The sequence below is a fragment of the Lynx rufus genome, unplaced genomic scaffold, assembly GCF_022079265.1.
Source record: "Lynx rufus isolate CCGP_SWC_20201006 ecotype Redwood Valley unplaced genomic scaffold, mLynRuf1.p SCAF_4, whole genome shotgun sequence".
Lineage (NCBI taxonomy): Eukaryota > Metazoa > Chordata > Mammalia > Carnivora > Felidae > Lynx > Lynx rufus.
Genome location: NW_025814856.1, coordinates 165,513,627 through 165,539,281, shown reverse-complemented (window position 1 = coordinate 165,539,281; position 25,655 = coordinate 165,513,627). Strand labels below are relative to the sequence as shown.

The window sequence follows — 25,655 nt, the reverse complement described above, 5'->3', positions numbered from 1 at the left end:
ACTGCCTTAGAATATGGTTCTCAGGACACTAAAATTATCCTCATGTCTTAATTATAGTTTCTAAGTAATACACACCCTCTCGATACTGTAAATTGGCACATGATCAAGGTCTAAGGTCTTCAAACACTCCTTGGGCTACTGAATAGAAAAGGGGAGTCTCTGTTTATAAAACAAAGAGTTCAATAGACAAGTTCAAACGTATTAATTATTTCATCTAAATCCAATATCCTTCTTTTGTCTGTTGACCTGTGAACTTGACCACATACACTTGTCCACTTGTCCTATCAGCGGCATTTTTTGCCCTAGTTTGGGGAAACGGAACATCATGAGGTATGGTCTCTCTGTGGATTTTGATCTCTCTAAAGGGAACTTTAACTTCCAGATTAAAATGGTGGACTAAACGTATGATTTCATTATTTCACTTGGTCCCAAAGCCCCACAAAACTCAAAGCAAAATGACTTTTTAAAGGTATATCGATCCCCAATGACGGGAAGAAAAGAAGGGGACACAACAGCGAGAGTCTGGCTCCGGAGAGCTGAGGACCAGTGGTGACCGGCCTGGGGAGAAGAAAACCAGCAGAGGCAAGAGCTGAGGACCAGCCCGGCACGCACGCACGCGTCCTGAAAGGCTCCAGACCTGGGAGCTGCACGGGCTCTGGGGAACTGAGACCCGAGGGCCCCAACCAGGGAGTCCGAGCGAGACTCCCCTCTGTCCACAGCTGGGCCAGGGCTCCCCCGTTACCCCAGCGCACTCTGCACGTGGACTCTCTGGAGACCGTAAGGCAAAGGGCCTCCACCGGCAGTCACTCGGCATGGGGGACACCAGCACCAATCAGAAAACAAAGGGTCGCCTGACCATGTACACGGCAAAAGCTGAGGGCTCAGACACCCTGTCCCACCACTGCTTTCTCCCCGCTCCGCTCTCAGAAGCCCAGCACCCAGGCCCGGCCTCCACATGGAGGACCCGAAGTGTAGCCTCTGGGGGAACTGACCAGTCCAAAAGGAAGAATCTGAAGACGCAGATGCCAGAACATTCCCCAACAAACAACCTGCCTACATCACCCCTGGTGATGTTCAAAATCAATACACAAATCTACACATTCAGAAAGTCCAATGAGCTTTTCCATTTTCTGACTTTTCATCATAAGCAGGCAGCCAGAAATTACCAACATCTGAGGAAACCCTTTCTACCACAGAGAAAGATGAAAACTCAGAAGAAACAAGACAGGGGCACCTGGGTGGCTCGGTCGGTTGAGCATCCGACTTGAGCTCAGGTCATGATCTCACAGTTCATGACTTGGAGCCCCACATCAGACTCGCTGCTGTCAGCCTGTCAGTGCAGATCCCACTTTGGATCCTCTGTCCCCCTCTCTCTCTGCCCCTCCCCTGCTTATGCTCTCTCTCAAAAAATAAATAAAACATGAAAAAATGTTTTAAAAAGGAGAAAAAACAAAACCTATATAGGGAGATACAGCACCAACACCACCATAAAAACACCATCATCAATACCCTACAAGAAGATACTACATTCAAAAAATAAAACGAGATACTATTAGTAAAAGAACATTTAGAGAACAAAAAGAATTCTTGGAAATTTAAATAAAAGCAAAAATGGAAAAAACTGAAGAGAAGGACTAGAAAATAAGGCAAGGCATATCCTAGAAGGAAAAGAGACAGAATGATGGAGAACAAGAGAGAAAGAGTAAGAAAATCAGAGAAACAGCCTAAGAATTCAACATGTGAACAGGTGTTCCAGAAAGAGCGTGCACATGAGCACGTGCACTGACACACACACACACACACACACACACACACACACACAGCAAAGGAAGAAACATTTTTAAAGTTTTACCCAGAATTCAAAGATGCCAGTCTTCAGACTGCAGGAGCTCACACAAAGCCCAGCACAACAGAGGAAAACACACTCACTTCAAGGCACGTTGTTGTGAAACTTCAGAAACCAGAGACAAAAAGGAAACCCTAAAAGCTTCCAGGAAGCGGAGTAGGGGAATCAAAGTCATTTACGAAGTCTTCAGACTTCTTAGCAGCAAAGCAGAAGCAAGAACACAAAGAATCAGTGTCTGAAAAACTGAGGGAAAATTACTTCCCCAACACTGAATACTACACCCAACGATCAACCAGGTGAAGGGTTAGAACGAAGACGTTTTGGACAAGCAGGAAAGGTAAACATCTCCCTCCCGCACACCCTTTCTCAGAAAGCTACTGGAGGACGCCCTCTGCCAACACAAAGGAGAAAACCAAAAAAGACGACAACATGGAACAGAGAATACACGGGAGAGAGGTTCGTGTGCCCCAGGATGATGGCAGGAGACGCCAGGATGACAAAGGTGCACCCACTGGAGAGGAGGGACAGGACGAGGGACACGGGCATGTCAAAAGCACTCACCGTGAATCCCTGCACCCACAGGTGCCTCCCAGCCTCACAAAGCTGGCTATTGGACGGCCACCAGCAGAGAGGAAAGCAAGCAGCAAGAAGGCAGGATTCAGGAAACGGACTCAATCCAGGAGAAAGGCAAAGGAAATGCCTAGAAGGTTATAAGCAAAGTCCTAGGCTGTGTGGCGGGCAGGCCTGGGAAGCAACCACCCCAGAGAGAAGGGCCAAAGTCTGCAGAAGGAACATCTCCAAAAACAAACTGACTGGTGGGATCCATAACGTCACTAACCTTGTGGAAAACTGGAGTGAGAAGCTGGCTACTCGAAAATACGGAAAGTCATTAGCAGTGGATACAAAGAAACCCAAATAAAGGCGGCAATCATGAGCTTCCATAAACACCAAATTTAAGAGAAAAAATAATCATGGCACACTTTTACTCAATGAGCAAGTACATCTGCACACGCATGGTAACACAAACACGCGTCACAAACTAGCTGGAAAATGTAATAACTCCTTTTGGGAGAAGAGGGAAGGAGAAACAGAGGGCAAAGGCAAAATGAGAGAAGTTACCCCTTTTCTTGTTTTCAGTTTATTTATTTGTTTTGAGAGAGACAGAGAGAGCACAAGTGGGGGAGAGGCAGAGAGACAGAGAGAGACACAGAGAGAGAGAATTCCCAGCAGGCTCCGCACTGTCAGCGTGTGTAGCCCGACGCAGGGCTCGAACTCACGAACCATGAGATCGCGACCTGAGCCGAAATCAAGAGTCTGTCCTTTAACCGACTGAGCCCCCCAGGTGCCCCAGGATGAGAGAATTAAAGAGATAATGTGAAAATTTGATAATCAAAAGACAGACTGATGTGCATATTATTTAGAAACACTGAAATCCACAAATGCTGAAAGATACAGAATTAAGAGCTGAAAGCAGCTGTTTCTGACGAAAGAGAAAAGCAGGCAGGACAGCACCCGTGTGTCTTCACATAAGCCCCTGAGCTCCATCTGACCTTTAATCAGTATGCATATTGCTCTGATAAAATGAAAATTTTTACATAAGCCCCAAAGTAAGCGACTGAACGAACCGCTTGCTTCCTTTAAAGCTTAAAGAGCACTCCTCCTGTTAGTCGGGCGTGTTTTTGACCATCCTTTTTACTCTCTGACAAAGTAGAACTGGGACTCCCAGGGCACTGCAAAGCCCCCTAAAAACAGGACACCCTCACAGCACTACAGTCACAGCTCGGGGAGATGCAACCTGCTGGCACAGAGGTACCCGATGGGGCAGCACCCCCTTCCAGAAGGCCAGGGAAATAAGGGCACAAGACGTAACACACCATTCTCGGGCCGACACAGAGTAAGCGGGGAGACCCGAAGGCCCGGGGAACATCATGTAAGTGGCTCACACAGGCAGGTACGCTTCAAACCCTGGACACGCTAGCAGAAAACACAGCTGCACGTCCGTGCAGAACATTCACAAAACTGACCGGGTCTTAGACCCCATGAAGTCCAAAGAACAGAAATAAAGCAAACAGCACTCTCTGTGGACATACTGCAACGACACCAGAAATTAAAAGCAAAATAAAAAACCAAACAGGCCTTTATACCTGAAAATTTTAAAACATGCTAGTAGGGAAATATTGAGTTATATTGAAAACAAAACACATAAATTTGAGTGACAAAAGGAAAAATAACCATAAAAGCAGAGGACACTTTTTTAAATCATGAGGCTACTCTATACATACATTTGAAAAATCTGGATGAAAAGAATTGTTTTTAGACAAACACAACACAGCAAAACTGATTCCACTAGATGGAAAGTCCCATAGGCTTCTAATAGGGTGAGCAACAAAACTCTCCCCACAAGAAAGCACTAGGCTCAGACAGTTTCACGGGGGAATTCTACCAAAACCTTAAAACTCAGGTAATCCCAATACTATCCCAGACCATCCCAGAGCATAGAAGGAGAAGGAAAACCTCTTAATTTGTTTTATGAAGACAGCATAATGCTGACTCCAAAATCTGACAATGATTGCACCAAAAACACTAAGCCATTAATCAGTCACACTTACAAAAATCTAAATAAAGCAAAAATCTAAATAAAATGTTAACAATCTACCTACACATCAAAAAATAATGCATCATGATCAAATGGGGGTTATCCCAGAATGCAAAAGGGGTTCAATATTAGGCAATCTGTTAATATAACCCATCATACTAACTGGCTAAGGAAGAAAACTACCTGTTCCATTTACGATATAGATACCTGACAACATCCAACACCCATTCCTGTTGTAAACATTCCAAAAAACAGAAACTGATTAATAACATGATATGTGTATGCATATGTGTACATATGTGTATTTGTATACATGTGCGTGCATGTGCGTACATGCGTATATCTGTATACTTGTGGGTGCATGCGGGTACACGCGTGTCTCTGCGTGCTTTGCGTGCATGCGCGTACACGCGGGTCTCTGCATGCTTGTGCGTGCATGCACATACACGTGTGTCTCCGTATGCATGTGCATGGATGTGCGTACACGTGTGTCTATACTTATGTGTGCATGCGTGCGTGCACATGCGTGTATCTGTATCATGCACATACATGCGTGTTTGTGTGCTTGTGTGTGCATGCGCATGCATGCGTGTGTTCGTATATGTGCGTGCATGTACACGCATGTATTTGTATGCTTGTGCGTGCGTGTGCGTGCATACATATATTTGTATACTTGCATATGCATGTGTGTATGTAGGCACATACACACACACACAAAGTAGCCCAAAAGCCAGCATATTATTTTAGAAACACCAGAAGCTGCCCCACTAAAGAACAAAAGAATAATGCCTACTAACTCCATTCCTATTTAACATTTTAGAGGCAATGGTCATTGAAGTGTCAAAAAAAACAGAGTCCTTACCAATAGAAAGAAAAGGGAAAAACACTCTATTTGCCAAAGATTTTGTATCTGGAAAACCCTCAAGATCAAGGAAAAAACTCACACAAACACAACAGTATCTTTTAAAGTAACAAGTTACAAAATTGACACACACAGAAAACTAATACCCTTAATGTGTTCAAGAAAAACAGAAAACATAATGAAAAAGAAAACACATTTGGGTGCCTGGGTGGCTCAGTTGGTTAAGTGTCAGACTTTTGAACTCAGCTCAGATCTTGATCTCAAGGTTGTGAGTTCAAGTCCTGAGAAAGGAAGGAAGGAAGGAAGGCAGGAAGGAAGGCAGGCAGGCCACCATTTATGACAGCAAAACAGAAATTCCATACCTATGTGTAAACTTAACAAGAAATCTACCTAAGGGAAACACTATTCCTAAAAGACACAAACAGACTTGAACTAATGGAAAGCTAAGCCATGTTCTTCCATAGGAGGAGTCACCATCATAAAGATGTTGGCCCTCATTGGGAATGCAAGCTGGTGTAGCCACTCCGGAAAACGGTATGGAGGTTCCTCAAAAAAACTAAAAATAGAACTATCCTAGGACCCAGCAACTGCACTACTAGGCATTTATCCACAGGATACAGGTGTGCTGTTTCAAAGGGACACATGCACCCCCATGTTTCTAGCAGCACTATCCACAATAGCCAAAGTGTGGAAAGAGCCCAAATGTCCATCGATGGATGAATGGATAAAGAAGATGTGGTGTATGTACATATACAATGGAGTATTACTCGGCAATCAGAAAGAATGAAATCTTGCCATTTGCAACTACGTGGATGGAACTGGAGGGTCTTATGCTAAGTGAAATTAGTCAGTGAAAGACAAATATCATATGACTTCACTCATATGAGAACTTTAAGAGACAAAACAGATGAACATAAGGGAAGGGAAACAAAAATAATATAAAAAACAGGGAGGGGGACAAAACAAGAGACTTTTAAATACGGAGAACAAACAGGGTTAGTAGAGGGGTTGTTGGAGGGGGGATGGGCTAAACGGGTGAGGGGCACTAAGGAATCTACTCCTGAAATCATTGTTGCACTATGTGCTAAGTAATTTGGATGTAAATTTTTAAAAATAAAAAACTAAATTAAAAAAAAGACGTTGGTCCTCATTAAATTAAGTTATAAATTTAATAGAATCCAAATAAAAATGCCAGGAGGCATTCTCCCCCCCACCCCCCGCCCAACTAGAGAAGCTGATTATAAGCTCATTTGGAGGAACAACAAGCAAACATCTATCAGAAAGCCCTAAAAAAAGAATGGGATGTGTAGGAGAGGCCGGCCTCCCCAGGTATTAAATCATCCTAAAGCCTCAGTAATTAAAACCCCGTGGCAGTGGTGTATGAATAGACCAATTAATGCAACTCAAAACAAAATCTAGAACTAAAAACAACTGCACAAATTTAGTACATGATAAAGACAGCATCTCTAAGCACAGGGGTTTTTTCATAAATGATGTTGAGATAAATGACATAGCCAAAAGGAAAAAAAGACAGGAATCGTTCCAACTGGGTCCTTTCCTCATACTACATATCCCAGGATACATTCCAAATAGATTAAGGATTTAAATGGGGGCTGGGGGGAGAAGAGAGGAATGAAACCATTAGAAAACAAAACACCAAATAACCTGGGAACAGGGGGAAAAAAACTTTGACTCAAACTCTATAAACAATAAGGAAAAGATAAATGTGATTGCTTAAAAAAAAAATCTTTGCAGAGCAAAAGACAAATGATACATAGGGAAGAAAATGCCTTTGCAACTGACACCATGAAGAGCTAACACCCTCACGTGCAGAAAAGAGTCAACAGGCTCAAGATGGCTCTCTTGAGACAAGTCCTGCTTGCCAGCCGGGCCTCTGACTGGCATCTGGGAACTCGGGTTTCAGGAGGGTTCCCCCCATTCCCTAAACGGTATTCACTGTGCCTAAGTTGTGCAAACAGTAGTTGATGCTGAACATCTGCTTCCCTTAGGGGGTTCTGGAACTTCGGCATGTGCTAGGCAGGGGTGAAATGGCCAGGCCCAGTAACACCGGGCACCGTCTTTAATGAGCTTCCTTGGTGTGCTGTCAGGCTGGGTGCTGACTAAGCACGTCCGTGTCACTCCACTGACGACTCTGGAAACTTGCTCCTGGTTTCCTCCCGCCTCTTCCCTTGGCTGTTTTTGCTTTGTACTTTTTCACTACAGTCCTGTAATTGCTCCTAGAAAATCACTGAAGCCAGGAGCAGTCTGTGTGACGTCCAACACATCCTAACACACGAAGAGCTTCCCAAATCAAAGAAGCACGAGACCAAAAACACACAGAAAAATGGGCTAGAAAAATGATGAGACAGAAATGTAACGCCTCTTAACCACATGAAGAGATACTCATCTTCCCACATGAGAAGAAACTCAAAACTCTAATGTCACTGCGGTGCCTAGGTGACTCAGTCAGTTAGGATTCTGACACTTGATCTCGGCTCAGTTCATGATCTCATGGTTTGTGAGCTCGAGCCCCGCATCGGGCTCTGCACTGACACCATGGAGCCTGCTTGGGATTCTCTCTCTCCCTCTCTCTGCCCCTCCCCTCGCTCACACTCTCTCTCTCTCTCTCAAAATAAATAAATAAGCTTTAAAAACCTGTAATATCACTTATCTTCTAGACTGATAAAAATCAAAATCTTTGACAATGTACTCTGTTGGTGAGTCTATAAGAAGACACAAGCCCTTTCACACATTGCTGGTAAGGATACATACTGCTGAGCGGGATTTCACACTGATGGGCAAACCTGCATATGCAGTTACCCTCTGACCCAGAAATCCCACTTCTAGAAATTTATTGCAGGGAAACCCAGGAAAACACACAAAAAGATGTATGCATGCACAAGGCTATTGCTGAAGTCTTCAGATAACAGCAACATGCTCAAAAAAAGATGGGGACAGGTCTAAAGAACACCAGAAACAGTTTGCATGGGCCTTCATTGGCCAAATCTGGAACAATTTAAGCATCAAAACAAATAATGGAAATAACAGATAAAAACCTTTTGATTATAACAGATTACTACCTTTTGAATAAAACAACAGCCCCTACATACTGAATCTGATAAATAGATGACAATGATGGAAAAGTGTGCTCTTAGACAAAAACATTAATAAAAGTAGAAATGATGCTAGAGTTTAAACTTAAATCACAATTTGGCAACCCCACTGCAATCATCAATTAAGGCAAAAATCACCAGTGGACATTAAAACTAATGGGTGAAAGTTTAAGGAAAGAACAGGTATTTATTTGCATAATCTCAAATCTCTCTCTATAAATGATATTAATTACAAAGGGGAAAACTGCAGTGGAGAAATCTAGCAGACATCACTCTATCCAAATAACCCAAGCGAGCTTCATCCAAGAGGAGACAGATCACTCACTATTTTAAGCCTTCTGACTAGAGGCAGAGGTTCTGAGGATCTAACGTACAGCGCGGTGATTACAGTCGATAATACTGTATCATGTACTGGCAAGTTGCTAAGAGAAGAGACCTTAAATGTTCTCACCACAAAGAAGAAATGGCAACTATGTGATGTGAGGGAGGTGCTGGCTGAAGCTACCTGGTAATCATTTTGCAACAGATAAAATGAATCGAAATGTTGCACAACTTGAACTTCTACAAGGGTCTCTGTCAACTATATCTCAATCACGCTGGGGGTGGGGAGATTCTGGTAGGATGACTTGGATAGAATGGCGCCTCGTGTGGTATTCCTGACCAAAATGCACGCGTGTCCTGAATCTATCCTGCGGAAACACCAGACAAGCCTACACCGAGGGACCATATACACAGCAATTGGCTCCCAAAAAATGTCAATGTCCTGAAAAACAGAAAACGGCTCCGGGACTCGTCCGGTTGGACGAGATCTGAAAGGCAGGCTGGCGACAAAACACAAGGTGTGGAGCTGGACAAGGGACGGAAGAAGAGGCCGCAAGTCATCATGGGACAGGCCCTGGGGATCCAGGCTGTGTGGACAACACCAGTGCATACATCTTAGACTCTTTCACATTAGTCATTGGTCTGTGATTACAGAAGAGACAGTCCCTGTATGCATTGAAGTATTTTGGTATAAAAGGGCACAAGATCTGCAACTTACTCTCAAATGGTTCAGAAAAATACTATGTACAGTTAATACCCAGAATGATGGAAGTGATGTTAACAGCTGGTGAAGCGAGGTGAAGGATACATAGTAGTTTGGTACTCTTCTTGTAGCTTTCCAATATTTCTGAATTTTTTTTTTCCAAAATAAGTTTAGAAATGCAAGAAAGGGACACCTGGCTGGCTCAGTCAGTGGAGTGTGCAACTCTTGATCTCAGGGTTGTGGTTTCAAGCGCCCCATGCTGGGTGTAGACATTACTTAAGGTCTTTTTTTTAATGCAAAAAAAGTTAAGAGAAGCAAGACTGGAATTTGTGGAATATTCTCTTAAAAGTCTGTAACCCACTAGTCCCTTTAAATAAACAAAGCTTTATCTTTGGATCAATCGGGTACCTTGGTCCATATTCTCCTGGCCCCCAGCACACTTGTGCTCACTAAGGTGATCTCAGGGACTATTAGAGGAGGATGTGTGGTTAGAGATGAAATTTATTTGCTATGAAAAGAAAAAAATATGTACATATACACTATTCAGTACACTGCTAAATCACTACTGTTCACTATGTACAGTTCAACGTGAATTTTTCTTTTAGAATTTAATACTAGATAAAAAGCTTTTTCAGGGGCACCTGGGTGACTCAGTAGGTTGAGTGTTGGACTTCGGCTCTGGTTATGATCTCGCGGTTTGGGAGTTCGAGCCCCATGTCTGTCTCTGTGCTCATAGCTCGGAGACTGGAGCCTGCTTCGGATTCCGTGTTTCTTTCTCCCTCTGCCCCTCCCCCCGCTGGTGCGCACTCTCTCGCGCTCTAAGTATAAACATTAAAAAAACATTTTTTTAAAGAAAAAAGGCTTTTTCACCTGAGAAGCAGGTATGCCTCTGCCTTCCTAATGACAACAATTACATAATTGACAATGACCCTCTCATAACTGTCAGGCAGGGAGACTAAGGCCAAATGCGAGGCCCAACTACAACAGCCGCTTGTCTACAGCGTAGGAGGACTCCCCTTGGTCCTGGTTCATTTTAGGTGCATTTTTATTTAATCCCATTTTGAGGCTAAAGTCAATCCAAAAATAGTTTTCACTCTCTGGGAAATACAAGAACTACTGATACACTTAAGTGAACTTAAGCCTTCCCAGGCTGCTCCTTCTGACCACATACTGGGCCCTGGGAATTCCTGATAAATCAGTCACTTCCGTAACAGAGTATGTCTGTGCGGAACCCACTGGGAAGATTCCCTGCCACTGTCTACAACAGACTGCCAAAGCCTACGACAGACAAAAATTAAAAAAAAAAAAAAAAACAACTGCAAGGAAGTGGGGTCACAAAACAGTGACATAACTGAAGTTTTATCTCCAAGCAAGCTAAGTTACATTTATCACTTACCTCCAAAGGTCAAAACTGAGCACCATGTTGTAGGCATTTATAGCAAGAACGATGAGTAAGGTTCCCGTCTCACTAACATAAAGGTATGACGAACTCCGTGGGCATTATCCTAGCGCCAGCTACCAAGAACTGCTTTAGATTTCACTAGGTTTACAAGACCAAAAATACAAAAGCAAGGGTTTCACATGCACGTGTGGGAATGAAAAATACATCTCCCTGTGGCCTTCACTCTTTGACACGACCACAGCTCGGCTGGGCATGGGATGCAGACAGATGTTGCAGGGGGAACGAATGCGTCAGACGCCAACAATTAAGGAAGGGGCAGGTGTTCACATCAATTTTGATTTTGGCTTCTGTTTGGAGTAGCAAAACAACTTCTAAAATAAAAGGCCACATGACTTCTGATACAAATGCTTATCTCAAAAGGAATTAGCACAAGCCAAGAGGCACTTTTTCCCAGCCTGTAACCAATGCTAGTGGCTTCAGCAGGAAAAGGAAAGCACGATCAGTAGGAGAGGGACTGTAACAAATTAAAGACACCCCCACAAGGTTGTCAAGGAAACCAAACCAAGTGCAGTTTCCTACAGAAAAGAATCAAGGTTAAGGTGAACGTGCCACCAGAAGATTTTATGGCAAAAATCCTTAAAATCCCGTGTCGAAAAATCTTTACGAGACTCAATTTTAGTTCCAGGCTATTTTACCAAGTACATCCTCTGTAACGCAAGCAGGCATGCTTGAATTTCCAAAGCACCAGCTGGATGGATTCACCTTCCTAACTAAACTCAGCGAAGCTTGGGACACTGAAAGTACGGGAAATTTCCTAAGGTCTCTCTCGCACGTCGCTAACAACATCAGAAGAAACTATCTCAACCGAAAAGTAAAGGAAAAAGAAAGAAAGAAAAAAAAAAAAAACTAGACCACAAAAAAAAAAAGGCTTTCCCCAATTTAGACATTGTTTTCCAAAATGGAGGCTTTTTAACATCATTCTTTTTTTTTTCTTTTTTTTTTTTTTAAGCGAAAAGGCAAGTGAACCGGCCAAGCGAAGCAAGAGCTGAGGCTGAGTGAACCGTTCGACACCAGGAGGGAGCAAAGCGGGCTGCACAAAAGGTGTCAAGTTGGTAGAGCGACGTAAAAACCTCCGCAAGTAAGTGCTAAAGGATTATTAACAAGAAGGGACATGCACTTGGGGGGCACAGGACCAGGGCCGGTCTCGGGCAGGGGCACGGGCCGGCGGGTGGAGGGGGCAGGCAACGTCAGGAGGGGCTGCAGCGGCCCGGCGCCCGGGAGGAGTGGGAGGCGAGGCGGGCGGCGCCCGGCAAGGTGAGCAGGTGACCGGCGCGCGGCCTCCGCGGGCCGGGAGGAGGGGGCGGGGCGCACAGGTGGGCGGCCGGGAGCCGGGCCCGGGCCCCGCGGCGGGGCGCTGCGCGGCCGCCAGGTGAGACAGGGCGGGCCGCGGAGCAGGTGCTCGGCGCCGGGGCGGGGGCGGGCCGCGCGGGAGCGGGGCGGGCGCCGGCGGCTCTTACCCGGTGCCGCAGTCCACCACGCAGGGAGGCAGGGAGCCCGCCATGCTCGGCACGCGTGCCGCTCGGCCCACGCGGGCGGCCCGGGAGGCGCCGCCGCCGTCCGCTCGCCGCGCCGCCCGCTCCCGGGAGCCTCCGCAGCGCCGCCGCCAGCGCCGCCGCCGCCGCCGCCGCCGCCGCCTCCGGGGGGCCCGGATGCTCGGCGGCCGCCCACGTGACGCTGCCCGGCCGGCCAATCAGGCCGCGGGCACGCCCCGCCCCGCCCTGCCGCCCGCCCGCCATCTTTAGTGCTGGCGGCGAGGCCTGCTCGCGCGGACGTCAGTTGCCGCTGCTGGAGAGATTGGGAGTTATTTTTATCTGACTTACGGTGAACATGACCTCGTTGCCGGGGCCTGTCTCCTTCTCATCCCGTAAATCTCGGCTGGAATGTCACCTTCTCAGGAAGTTGTCCCTAATCATCCTAACTAGGTCTCCTCCCTGCGCCTTACTCTATCTCAACAGCCTACTGCTCTCATTGACAAAGCTTGGAGCAAATTTTTAACGTTAATTTATTTGTAGTTTCCCCCCCAGCCCCACCCCATTGGACTGTAGGGTCCACCAGGATAGGGCTCGTGTCTGTCTTACCATTGATGACCTGGTGCTTAGCACGGTATTTGTGCGTACATGGGAAGCACCCAACTCTTTGTTGAGTGAGTGTATAACCTTCACCATAAAGACAAGACAATCAATGACCTTAGATGGAGTTAACGCTACAGCAAGATCCTCATGGGAAAATGTTTTTAAGCATCAAACGAGATGACCCCCAAAGTTCTTACTGAAACTAGGGACGGGCGGGGGGGGGGGGGCGGTGCCTGGCTGGCTCAGCGGGTAGAGCATGTAGAGATTACTAAAATAAATAAATAAATAAATAAATAAATAAAACATTTTTTAAAAAGTGGGGGGGACCAAAGCAGGCAAGCACCTACCTACTGTGTTATGAAGGTGCTGAAAGTCCCATTTGCTTCCGGCTCCTGCCCTATCATAAATTTGTGACATTAATTTTTAGGAGCTTTCTGGAGACATAGTTCCATACAGTTTAGTTTTAAAGCAATGTGCTTTTTTCCCTAGAAGAAGTAATAGATTAGTTGGTCATTCTAGGTAACCCATGATCATCCCCCACCCCCACCCTACCCTCACCCCCACCAAGGGAACTAGAGAGAGAAATAGAAGATGAGAGGGAAATGAAAGGTCAGGAGAATGGAAGAAGCCCAGTATAGGACCCCAAAGCCAGGGACAAAGACTGACTTGCCCACTTTGCGTTTTGCCAAGGGCCGGCCCAGCTCCCACTTTTTCAAGGCTCTCAGAATGTTGTAGGTAAACTACAGATTGCAATTTGTCACTGCCATGTCTCTTATTTTCATTCACTTAGTATATATTTACCAAGTGCCTACTGTGAGGTTTTATGTCACATATGGCCCAGTTTGCTTCACCAGAGAAGACGCCTTAATGGAATTGGGACTAGCTAATGATAAAGCATGTGCCTTTGTGGGGGTGTCCCCTCTGCCTAAGACTAGTTGGGAATGGTGGCCATGATCAGCAGCTGGTAGGAAATAAAAGATTTCCTGACCTCGATATTCCCTCTTGATACCCCTTGGTGTATCAGCTAAGATGTTTTCATATGCAGATAACAGAAAACTTAAGGTGGCACAAAGAATGAGCAAATTTTATTTCGTATGATAAGAAATCCAGAAACCCCAGGAGCGCCTGGGTGGCTCAGTCGGTTAAGCGTCTGACTTCGGCTCAGGTCATGATCTCACACTCCGTGAGTTCGAGCCCCACGTCAGGCTCTGTGCTGACAGCTCAGAGCCTGGAGCCTGCTTCGGATTCTGTGTCTCCCTCTCTCTGACCCTCCCTCGTTCATGCTCTGTCTTTCTCTGTCTCAAAAATAAACACTAAAAAATATTTTTAAAAATTACAAAAAGAAAAGAAATCCAGAAACTCCAGGATAATTCGACCACTCGATGACATATCGGAGGCCTGTACATCCCATTCTACCAGGCTCTGCACACTGGGCTTTGTCTTCAGACTTACCACCTTACCGTTACAAGATGGATGGGGCGCCTGGGTGGCTCAGTCGGTTGGGCGACCGACTTCGGCTCAGGTCGTGATCTGGCGGTCCATGAGTTCGAGCCCCACGTCGGGCTCTGTGCTGACAGCTCAGAGCCTGGAGCCTGTTTCGGATTCCGTGCCTCCCTCTCTCTCTGACCTTCCCCCATTCATGCTCTGTCTCTCTCTGTCTCTAAAATGAGTAAACGTTAAAAAAAAATTAAAAAAAAACAAACAAACAAGATGGCTACAGCCACTCCACATAACGGTAATGGACAGGGACAGGGGGAAATGTCCCCATCTTCATTCCTTTCTAAGAGCGAGAGGAAGGAAGCACTTTCCCAGAAGTCCCTAGCAGCTTCCCCTCATGTTTCATTAACCAGACTCAATTCGTTTCCTAGGGCTACCGTAACAAAGCCCGCAAACTGGGGTGCTCAAAGCAACGAACGTTTATTATCTCACAGTTCTGGAGAAAAGAGGGCCAAAATCAGGTGTTGGCAACACTGTGTCCTCTCTGAAGACTCCAGAGGACAATCTGTTCCGTGCATCTCTCTCAGCTTCTGGTGTTGCCAGAAATTCTTGGCATTCCTCAGCTTATAGATGCATCACTCCAATCTCTGCCTCTGTCTACTGTCACACGGTGTTCTCCCCATGCACATCTACATCACCACACAGCATTCCCCTCTTCCTATAAGGACACCAGTCATATTGGATTAAGGCCCACTCTAATGATCTCATCTTAACTTGATGACAGCTGCCAAGGCCCTCTTTCCAAATAAGATCATATTCACAGGTCCCAGGGGTTAGGACTTCAACATGTCCTTTTAGGAAACACAATTCAACTCACGACACCAGCCCACGCTGAAAGCAGTCATTGGCAAGGGGAGCTGATGCACTCTGATTGGCCTCCATGGTTAAAGATGAACCCCTTGGGCTGGAAAGGGACCCTGTGTCCTCTGAAGCACGTGGCTGCCAATTCCTGGCTGAAGTTGGGTTTGAGCAACAAGAAGGGGAAAGGCAACCAATAGTGGCTGCCCTGCTCATAATTTTTCTCATTAAACCAGATTTGCTCCCTCATTCTATGCCTTTCCACTCCTCGGCCTCTGCTTGGAACTGGTGCTGAAGCAAGTTATTTTTGTCGACCCGGCTGGAGCGACACCCCCTCTGTGAAGCCCTCCTTCCGCTCCATCATTCTCTCCTCCATGCTCCCTCCCACCTTTGCACTTATTTGATGGCACGGTAATGGTGATGCTTCCCTCAGGCCCGTATACCAGGAGTTCCCTGACAGTAGAATTATGTCTTCTTTATATTTCCATCTCCAGCTCATCGGACCCTACCTAGCATCTTGTAGCCACTTTCAACGAATGAGCGTTGAATAGATAGAAGTCATCAGAAAATGCTGAAAGCTCTCAGGTGCACATAACATTGGTTTGCGTTTACTTTTTTGTTGTCGTCAGAAGCAAATGAAAGCCAACAATGAGGCATAGTTTCTGTGTCCGCGCGGTCTCCATTTTTTCCATATATCACAACATGTCCCATGTTATTCTTCTCAGACCGTAAACCATACATCAGAGACTGACAGCATCGCTTTTGACGGTGTTAGGACAAAACGCCCACGGAGAAATAAATTTCATGTTCTGTGAGAAGCTCTTCAGGTACAATCTCTATTGATCATACTGCCAAAGAGGCTTGTTTCCTCCGATATGCTTCTTTTTTTTTTTTTTCCTCAACGTTTATTTATTTTTGGGACAGAGAGAGACAGAGCATGAACGGGGGAGGGGCAGAGAGAGAGCGAGACACAGAATCGGAAACAGGCTCCGGGCTCCGAGCCATCAGCCCAGAGCCTGACGCGGGGCTCGAACTCCCGGACCGCGAGATCGTGACCTGGCTGAAGTCGGACGCTTAACCGACTGCGCCACCCAGGCGCCCCCAAAAGAACTTTTAACAAGCATCTTTTGAGGCTGGGAATGATGCATATTTATGCATATGGAGACAACTTTAAAACAAAGTAATCAGGGCTTAGAGGGTGTCGATCTAATGCAATTTAGTCAGTGAGCACCCAGACAATGGGATCTTAATTTCCTGTGTTTAACTAGTTATGCTGGGCCAAGAAGGAAAAAAGAACACAAAAAAAGGGCTGTCTTCAAAAATGCCCATCCAGCCGCGCTGTGAATCTTAAATGTAGAGCTGTAGGCAGGAGCGATCTGTGTGTTCTCCGTTGCCATGAGATCGCAAATAGAGAAGAGTACCAAAAAATTAGTGCCCATTCCTTTGAAATTAGCTGGCATTCTCCCTCAAGAGGAAGGGCCTGTCACCACACTCAATGGACTTCCCGGAGGTCTTGGCAACAGCTGGAGAAAATGGTCCAAACCAGAGCTGATCGGCCAGAGCGTGTTGAGCATGTCAGAGAGTCGGTAACAGACCCCAAACCACAGGCCCGGTAAGGAAATCACCGAGAACGTGAACATGTTCAGCTCAACTCTGCTGTGCTGCTGCGTCTGCCCAGGCACCCGCTCGGCCCGGAAACCGTCCTCGGCTGCTCTCCCGTGCTGCTCCTTTTCCAGGGCCTGCTCGTTCAGTCCGCTCACTCAGCCTGCGTCTGTAGCCCGGCTTTTGATCCCACTGTCCCTCTTGCTGAACTACCCGGTGCCTTCACACTAGCCAGCCTGTCTCCATGCTTTGCCTGTCCAAGACCTCTTTGGGCCAAGCGGCACCGCTGTGAGAGGCGTCGTGGCCAAACACAGAGGGTTTGTACGTCACGCCAGCTTCCTTCCCCACGGCCTTCAACAAATCCCTAGGAATGACTGTGGAATTTGATCCAAACCCTGACTGTGGCATTCAGGGTCCTCCACAAGCTACTCCTGAATTACCTTTCTAATCTCATCTCACATTACGCCCTTCACACATCAGGGCACGCCGACCACATGCCAGACGCTCTGCATTGTCAGGTCAGCCTAGAACATTCTTCTTCACCTACCCCCATCCTCTTCCTCCTTCAAGATTCCATTCCACTCATCCTTCGAGTTCAATTCAAAAGCACCTCCTTTATTTGTTGGACAAAATAGGGCGAATGCTCCTTTATGTCTCTAACCAGATCAATCACTAGTTGTTTTTTTTTAATGTTTATTTATTTTTTTAAATGTTTATTTATTTTTGACAGAGAGAGAGAGAGACAGACAGACAGACAGACAGAGCATGAGTGGGGGAGGGGCAGAGAGAGGGAGACACAGAATCGGAAACAGGCTCCAGGCTCTGAGCCATCAGCACAGAGCCTGATGCAGGTCTCAAACCCACAAACCGTGAGATCGTGACCTGAGCCAAAGTCGGAGGCTCAACCGACTGAGCCACCAAGTGCCCCTATTTATTTATTTTTGAGAGAGAGGAGGGTGAGGGGCACAGTGAGACAGAGAGAGAGAATCCCAAGCAGGCTCCATGCTGTCAGCTCAGAGCCTGATGCAGGGCTGGATTTCACAAACCGTGAGATCCTGACCTGAGCAGAAATCAAGAGTCTGACGCTTAACCGACTGAGCCGCCCGGGCGCCCCTGAGATCAATCACTAGTTCTGGGTCTACCAGTCAGAATCCAGAGTTAAATCTACAGGTGCGCATATTAATTAGGTTCCCCGTTCTACCGAAAAGCACTATAACTTTATTTGTAACACTGTCCTAGCCAACTCTTACAGAGAACTGAACTACAAGAATATCTTAGTTTATAAAGCATATTCAGTACATCATCACATTTACTCTCCATAACATCCCACAAGGCAGATATTATAAATACCTCCTTTAATCAAATAAGAAAACTGGGGCTCATGCTTTTCAAATTAGGATATATTAAAAATTCAGCTCTGTCTGGGTACCTTCTTTAGGCCCTCTTAAGAAAACAGGGAAATTCTGGGGCACCTGGGTGGCGCAGTCGGTTAAGCGTCCGACTTCAGCCAGGTCACGATCTCGCGGTCCGGGAGTTCGAGCCCCGCGTCAGGCTCTGGGCTGATGGCTCAGAGCCCGGAGCCTGTTTCCGATTCTGTGTCTCCCTCTCTCTCTGCCCCTCCCCCGTTCATGCTCTGTCTCTCTCTGTCCCAAAAATAAATAAACGTTGAAAAAAAAAATTAAAAAAAAGAAAACAGGGAAATGCTAACGTGTCACAACACCAGTATGTGGGAAGCACGGAGATCATGTGTGTCTCAGTCGGAGCCAGGAGGGATCCCGACAGCCTGCCCTTCAGACCGACCCGGTCCCACACTTTGAAAATGGTGAGCTCTTCACCCGGAATGTTTTCTATTTCCAGCAACAAATGCCCACGAACTTCCATTAGGCAATCACTATATGTCCTAGGGACTGAGTAGCATCCAATAAAACTCTAATTCATTTACCGAAAGGAAGGAAACTGCTGAGTGGCAGACTTGGATGCCAAGCACTCTGGACAGAGTGTACTGCCAGCAGCGAGGTGCAAACGTCTCTTGCCATTGTGCAATCTCACAAGCAACAGGTTTCGGAGGAGTTGGCTTCCCAGGGGCCTCCCCTTTCCTTACTGATGCTCGCTCTAGAACGTTTTTTAGAAGCAACACGACAGGAACTCTTATGGAACTAGAATGAGCGAAGCAAGACTGTGCCGCTTCAAAACATCCTCCCCGGGTGTTGACCCGGTCCCTCTGGGCCCGAGAAGGGGTGCGGGCAAAATGAGAGTTCATAGCGAATGATGTGGAGAAACCGAACGGTGGTGGGTGGAAAGGCACGGAGTGAGAAGCCAGGCCAGCTGAGTTTGAGTCTTTTCTTTTCTCTTTTATTTTAGAGAGAGAGGCTGAGAGAGACACAGAGAGGGCAAGGGAGGGGCAGAGGAGAGAGAAAGAGAGAGAAAGAATCTTAAGCAGTCTCCTCGCTGAGCACGGAGCCCGACCTGGGGATCCATCCCACGAGCCTGGGATCATGACCTGAGCGGAAAGCAAGAGTCAGACGCTCGACTGACTGAGCCACCCAGGTGCCCCAGAGTTTGAGATTTTTCATCCAGCCGGAACTCTGGTTGCAACCATGTGTATCTGAACCATGTCGTCACTTTTTCTTGTGCTTACCTTACTTACCAAGGTGCAAGATGAATTCTAAGCAAGAGTGGTTTGCAAAAAAAAAACAAAACAAAACAAAACCCGGAGTCACCGGGTTCCTGATAAATATAGCTGATAACAAATAGCTTATCAGCCAAGGTGAAAATCACGCTGTGCTCTTAATCCAGACATTTACAGTTGTATCAGTTTATACCAATAAAAAAAATGTATAAAATTAATTTGACTTTATTAGAGTATGGAAGGAGCCCAAATTTTGAAGTCTTTCCGAATGTGTTCAAATGCCATTTCAGAAACTTAAATATGTTTCTACATATTTATGAGCTTTAGTTTCCTTATCCGTGAGGAAGGGTTTTTCTGAGCTGTACAGTCAGTTTATAAAAATGCCAGGCACTGTAACATGGAAAGCGTTCAATGTCCTCGCTGCCCTGGTTCCCGGCACCTGCTTCTCCTTCTGGTTGGTAATTCTCATATACTCAGATTTGTGTGGCCACAATCACGCAGCTCTAATCTGGCTATTTGGATGATAACTAAGGTATAAAAAAGGGTTGAAATAGACTGATCCTCACTATTACTTAAGATTTGAGACATTTTTCCATCCGTGGAGGTGACCTGTGTTGAATCATCCCTGCTCTCTCACCAGCTGTGGCCCCAGGGACACTTAATTCTCATGATGATAAAGCTTTTCTAATTCAGAGCTAAATAGTCTAGACTGGTAAAAGGTATAGGCTTTAAAGCCAAATGGACTGAGTATGAATTTCAGCGCTGACTTTACGAGTTTGTGACCTTAGGCGACTTATTGAACCTCCCTATTCCTCAATCTCCATCTCAGTAAAATTAAGGAAATAATATGACCTGCTTCATGAGGGCTGGTGCGAAGAATGAAGAGATGATTTATGTAGAAACCCTTCCAATGGTGCCTGATACCTAGGAAGTATTAAGTAAATGATAGTTACTATCATTATAATTTTTTAATTATTATTGCTGTATGGGAATCAAGATATTGCAGGTGGGCCTCAGTAGGACTTAGTTTTTAACTCATCCAGCTAGAGGAAAACTACCACTGGGAAATTTTCCAGTCATTCTAAGCTGAATACCTCATCTCTGCCTTAAAGAACAAAGTAAGGTCTATTTAAAAGTACTTAGTACTTCGGTGTCTGGGTGGCTCAGTCGGTTAAGCGTCCAACTTCAGTTCGGATCATGATCTCACGGTTCGTGGGTTCGAGCCCCGTGTCTAGCCCCACATCGGGCTCTGCACTGACAGCTCAGAGCCTAGAGCCTGGAGCCTGCTTTGGATTCTGTGTCTCCTCTCTCTGTTCCTCCCTGGCTTGTGGTCTGTGTGTCTGTCTGTCTCCCTCTCTCTCAAAAATAAATAAATAAACTTTAAAATCATGTAAACACTAAATCATTGAGCAGTCTTCCAAGCACACATGAAAGAGGGAACTGGAAGTGCCTTGTTCCAGAGGGGGGAAGTGCCTTGCATGACCCCACCCTGCAGACTGACCCAAAACCCCTTCTACTGGCTCACTTTCTCAGTCTGATGGCCCAAAACTCCAATTCAGCCCACACAGACCCATTCCTCCTACCATTACCCATGTCTTTCAAAACCCTTGCAAAAAATACCCATCTAGCTCTTGAGTTTTGTCTTTTCTCCACATAACAAGTAATGAAATGGCAACAAGTACATACCCATCAGTAATGACTTTGAATGTGCACAGACCGAACAATCCAATACAAAGACATAGGGTGACTAGAAGAGATTAAATAATAATAATAAGACCCATCTATATGCTGCATACAAGAGACTCATTTTAGACCTAAAGACACCTGCAGATTGGAAGTGAGGAGATGGAAAAACGCTTCTCATGAACGTGGGTGTCACAAGAAAGTCGGGGCAGCAATACTTAATTGGACAAAATGGACTACTTTATTAGTAGGCTCTGCACCCAACGTGGGGCTTGAACTCAAGACCCCCATGATCTAGAGTAGAGTCCCATGCACTTCTGACCGAGCCAGCCAGGCACCCCAGACGAAAGAGACTTGAAGACAGAGACTGCAACAAGAGCTTTGTCTTTTCTGTTCCCATTGCGCCTAGAAGGAAATGGTTGGTGACAGCAGTATTGTGTTCCCAACGCTCCCCTTGTGGGGCAAAGAGGAGGTTGCCAATGTTTCCTCCACCCCACAGTTCATTTGCGAACACGAATATTTATGCCACCATGATACAGGTTTCTCTAGCACTCAGCAGTTAGCATAAGTGAACTTTCACACTTTGGAAATGGCAGGATATTTGATTTCACAAGAGGTCCTGGTGCCCACAAACCTGCCTGGAGCCGGTCACCTGTGATCTAGTAACCGTGACCCCGTTGCCGACGCACGGACGTCTCACACTCGCATGTACAGCTGCATTCGGAACTCGGCTGGCTCACAGAATCATGGCCGATGGGATTCTTGCTGGCCGGTTCTGGAAAACGGCGTCTTCATTCAAGCATCAGAACTTTCTCTCCTTTCTCCACACCCCCCCCCCAACAGGCTTCTTCCTCCCAACCCCTCTCCTGACCCAGCTTTGGTGCGCAGAAATCAGAAGATCGTGTTCTCCCCTGTAGAGAATGATAAAACCCTGCAAGGATGACAGAAGTCCCTTTGAGATGTGATTCTGCAGCTCGAATCAAGGGATCAGGAGACTTCCTATAGGAAAACAGACAATGGGCCTTTTGTGGGTGATTAGTGTGAACGTAAGCCTCAGTTTCTCTCTCATCTTTTCCCCTTCCTTTTGTTACAGCCTCCCTCTGCCTTCCCCACTTGTTCTGCCCCTGGGTCACTGGGCAGGAACCTAGTGCACGGCAGGGCTGGCTTTGCTGGCCGCCCAAGACGGCCCCGTGCCCGGTTTAATGCCCCACTGCTGCAGCCACTCTGCAATTCTTTTTTTTTTTTTTTTTTTTTTTTTTTTTTAGTGTTCATTTATTTTTGAGAGAGAAAGACAGAGAGTGGGCAGGGGAGGGGCAGAGAGAGAGAGAGGGAGACACAGAATCTGAAGCAGGCTCCAGGCTCCGAGCTGTCAGCACAGAGCCCGACGCGGGGCTCGAACCCATGGACCTGAGATCATGACCTGAGCCCAAATCGGACGCTTAACTGACTGAGCCACCCAGGCGCCCCCATCCTGAAATTCTTCATCATCTTTTTAACAAGGGGCCTGGCATTTCCATGCCGCACCGGGTGCCGCCAGTTACATAGCTGATCCTAACACCTGGTCTAGGGAGGTGGCCTTCCAGGATGGTCATCCTGATTTACACCCCTAGTCGGCATGGGAGAAGTAGGACATCAGGCTCCTGGACGCAGGGATCCTACCCTGCCCATCCCCAAATCAATCCCCAGCACCCAGCAGGGGCCTGGCACACTGTGGAGGGAAGGGGAGGGGAGGGGAGGGAGAGAGAAGGGGAGGACAGGGAGAGGGGAAGGGAGTGAGGGGAGGAAAGGGAGAGGGGAGGGGAGGAGAGGGAAGGGAGAGGAGGAGAGGGAAAGGAGAGGGGCAGAGGGGAGGGGAGGGGGGACAGGGAGAGGGGAAGAGAGGGACAGCAGAGGGGAGGGGAGGGGAGGGGAGAGAAGAAAAGGGCTATAGGATTCATTCAAGCACCATTTCCACTGAACCCTCCCTAAATGAAAAGAATGACTATCGCTTCCCGCTTCCCGAGCCCCTCTGTTGAGTGAGGGGAGAAGGAGAAGCACCACCTACCCCCGAGAGCGCACACTCGGCTTCCAGTCACCCCCTCGGCCGTGCGAGGTGAATCCTCCCTTAACAAGTCCACGTAAGTGGCGGGTATTTGGCCACTGAGTGGATGTTTGTAGCAACTGGTATGAAGGCCGCGGCACACGTCGGGGACGGGCCCCCTGCAGGCCCGCCGTGGTCCGCGCAGGCCACACGCACCTGCTCGATGGAAAGTGCCCTCTCCGGCCACACAGAGCCCCCTGAGCTTCAGCTCCGAATGTCCCTCCCCAGCTCCCCGCCTTCCAGACTCACTTGCGGAAGCTTCCCCACCTCTCCCTGCCCCTCCTCCGGCCCTTCCCTGACGTCACTGGCCTCTCGGCTCTCCAGGCCACCGGGGCTCCCTCTGCCGTTGGTCGAGCGGTTGCTGCTTTCCCGGCCCGCGGCCTCCGGGAGGACCTGCATTCCGCCCCTCAGCTCTCCGGCCCCTGTGCTGACCCTTCTGTCTCCTCTGCCGCAGCCAGAGTGCTAACGTGGCCTGGCCCCGGGGCTAACTTGTCACCGTTCCCTTCAGGTGTAGCCTCGAGCCCCCAACTGCTGTCAGTTATCTTGAGACGGCTGTCACATTAACCTGTTATCCACCCTGACTATTGAGTAGGAATTAGAATGAGGTGCATCACTTTCTCCTCATTTTTGTATTGATTTATTTTGAGAGAGAGAGAGAGAGAGAGAACAGGCAGGGGAGGGGCAGAGAGAAGGAGAGACAAAATCCCAAGCAGGCTCCAAGCCATCAGCACAGAGCCCGACTCAGGCCTCGGATTCACAAGCCGTGAGATTCACGAGACTTGGGCTGAAACCAAGAGTCACCAAGAGCCACCCAGGCGCCCCAGACTCCCTTTGGAGAGCAAGTGGAGGCAGCACAGCGGTGGGGGGACAAGGCTGGGCCCCACGCTGGGAGCTTGGGGCAGGCAAGGAGTTGCCCACGAGGCAGCACAAAGGGCCATGTGTCTAGAAGGGAGGATTGTACCCTGAGGGACGTGAGAGCCGTGAACGTCAACCTTTGCCCGGTTGGAGGCGGAGGAGAGGATGAAAACGTTCCTTAGTCCTCTTAGGTTAGCGGCGGCACAGGCACATTAAACCGGCAAAAGACAGGTGGACAGGAGAGAGCCTCATATTCACACAGGGGGCCTCACGGAAAAGAGGGAAGAAACCCTAAAAAGCATTTAGGCCCGGGAGTTTGTATATCATTTCAACAGAGGGCAAGAGACGGTAGAAACGTGACAAGACAACGAAAAGAGGTTTGTGCTTCTATGGGCAGTAACTGATGGGAAGGTAAATAAATGGGGGAAATTAATGGAAAAGCAGGCTTATTCGGTAAGGTTTGTTTGTGCAGACTCATCTCGGCGCTGACTTTTGTTTTTTAATGTTTGTTTATTTTTTGAGAGAGAGACAGAGACAGAGTGCAAATGGAGGGGGGGAAGGGCAGAGAGAGAGGGAGACACAGAATCCGAAGCAAGCTCCGGGCTCCGAGCTGTCAGCACAGAGCCTGACGAGGGGCTCGAACTCACGAACCGAGAGATCATGACCTGAGCCGAAGTCACGTGCTGAACCGACTGAGCCACCGGCACCTTCGGCGCTAACTTTCTGTCTCTCAGGATAGTTTTTCCCTTCCTCCAGGCTCAGGAGAGGGCGCGGGGCAAGGGAGGGGATGCACCTGCACGAAAGGGAAGTTATGCCCTGCTTTTTTTTTTTTTTTAATTTTTTTTTTCAACGTTTATTTATTTTTGGGACAGAGAGAGACAGAGCATGAACGGGGGAGGGGCAGAGAGAGAGGGAGACACAGAATCGGAAACAGGCTCCAGGCTCTGAGCCATCAGCCCAGAGCCCGACGCGGGGCTTGAACTCACGGACCACGAGATTGTGACCTGACTGAAGTCGGACGCTTAACCGACTGCGCCACCCAGGCGCCCCAGTTATGCCCTGCTTTGAAGCAGAAAGAGAGGGGGCAGAGAGTTCCTCCCGCATCTGCCGTGTCGCCATTGGCTTCGGCTCAAAATAATCCCATGCCAGAGGGGCGTCTCCTGGGGTGGTAGATTCCGGTCCAGCGTCAGAGATATGAACGAAGATTCCCCCAACACACAGCCGCCCTCCGCCAAAATAAAAGATTTTCAACACATTTTATAAACTTTTGTCAAGTCCCTTTGAGACGCTGGCAGCCAGCTGAGGGGTTGGGGTCCAAGAATGAACACCGGCAAGTGTGTGGGGAGAAGGAGGTGTGCCCACGTCAGTGCGTGAACAGGCTGGACAGAGTGGGGGCATTTTAGGGAGCGCCAGGGAGAGAACAATTAATTCCGAGTAGGAGAGCTTGGGTGAGTTCCACTGAGGGAGAAACATTTAAAAATAAAATAATGAGGGGTGCCTGGGTGGCTCAGTCAGTTAAGTGACCGACTCTTGATT

General features: G+C 47.5%; 1 protein-coding gene across 4 annotated transcripts in view; it reads right to left on the bottom strand.

The window, feature by feature from the left end:
* ACTR3B (actin related protein 3B) overlaps positions 1–12,440 on the bottom strand; it is a 93,307-nt gene extending 80,867 nt beyond the window's left edge. The window contains exon 1 of one of the 4 annotated variants that reach the window (XM_047096457.1): positions 12,361–12,440. Coding sequence is in view for 3 of the 4 variants with exons in the window: in XM_047096452.1 (XP_046952408.1) it covers positions 12,361–12,404 (44 nt within the window). In the remaining variant the exon portion in view is untranslated. Of the gene's footprint in view, positions 1–10,837; positions 11,644–12,360 lie in introns of those variants that run through there. The other 3 variants (XM_047096452.1, XM_047096455.1, XM_047096454.1) reach the window with 3 other exon arrangements.
* Positions 12,441–25,655: the final 13,215 nt, after the last annotated feature.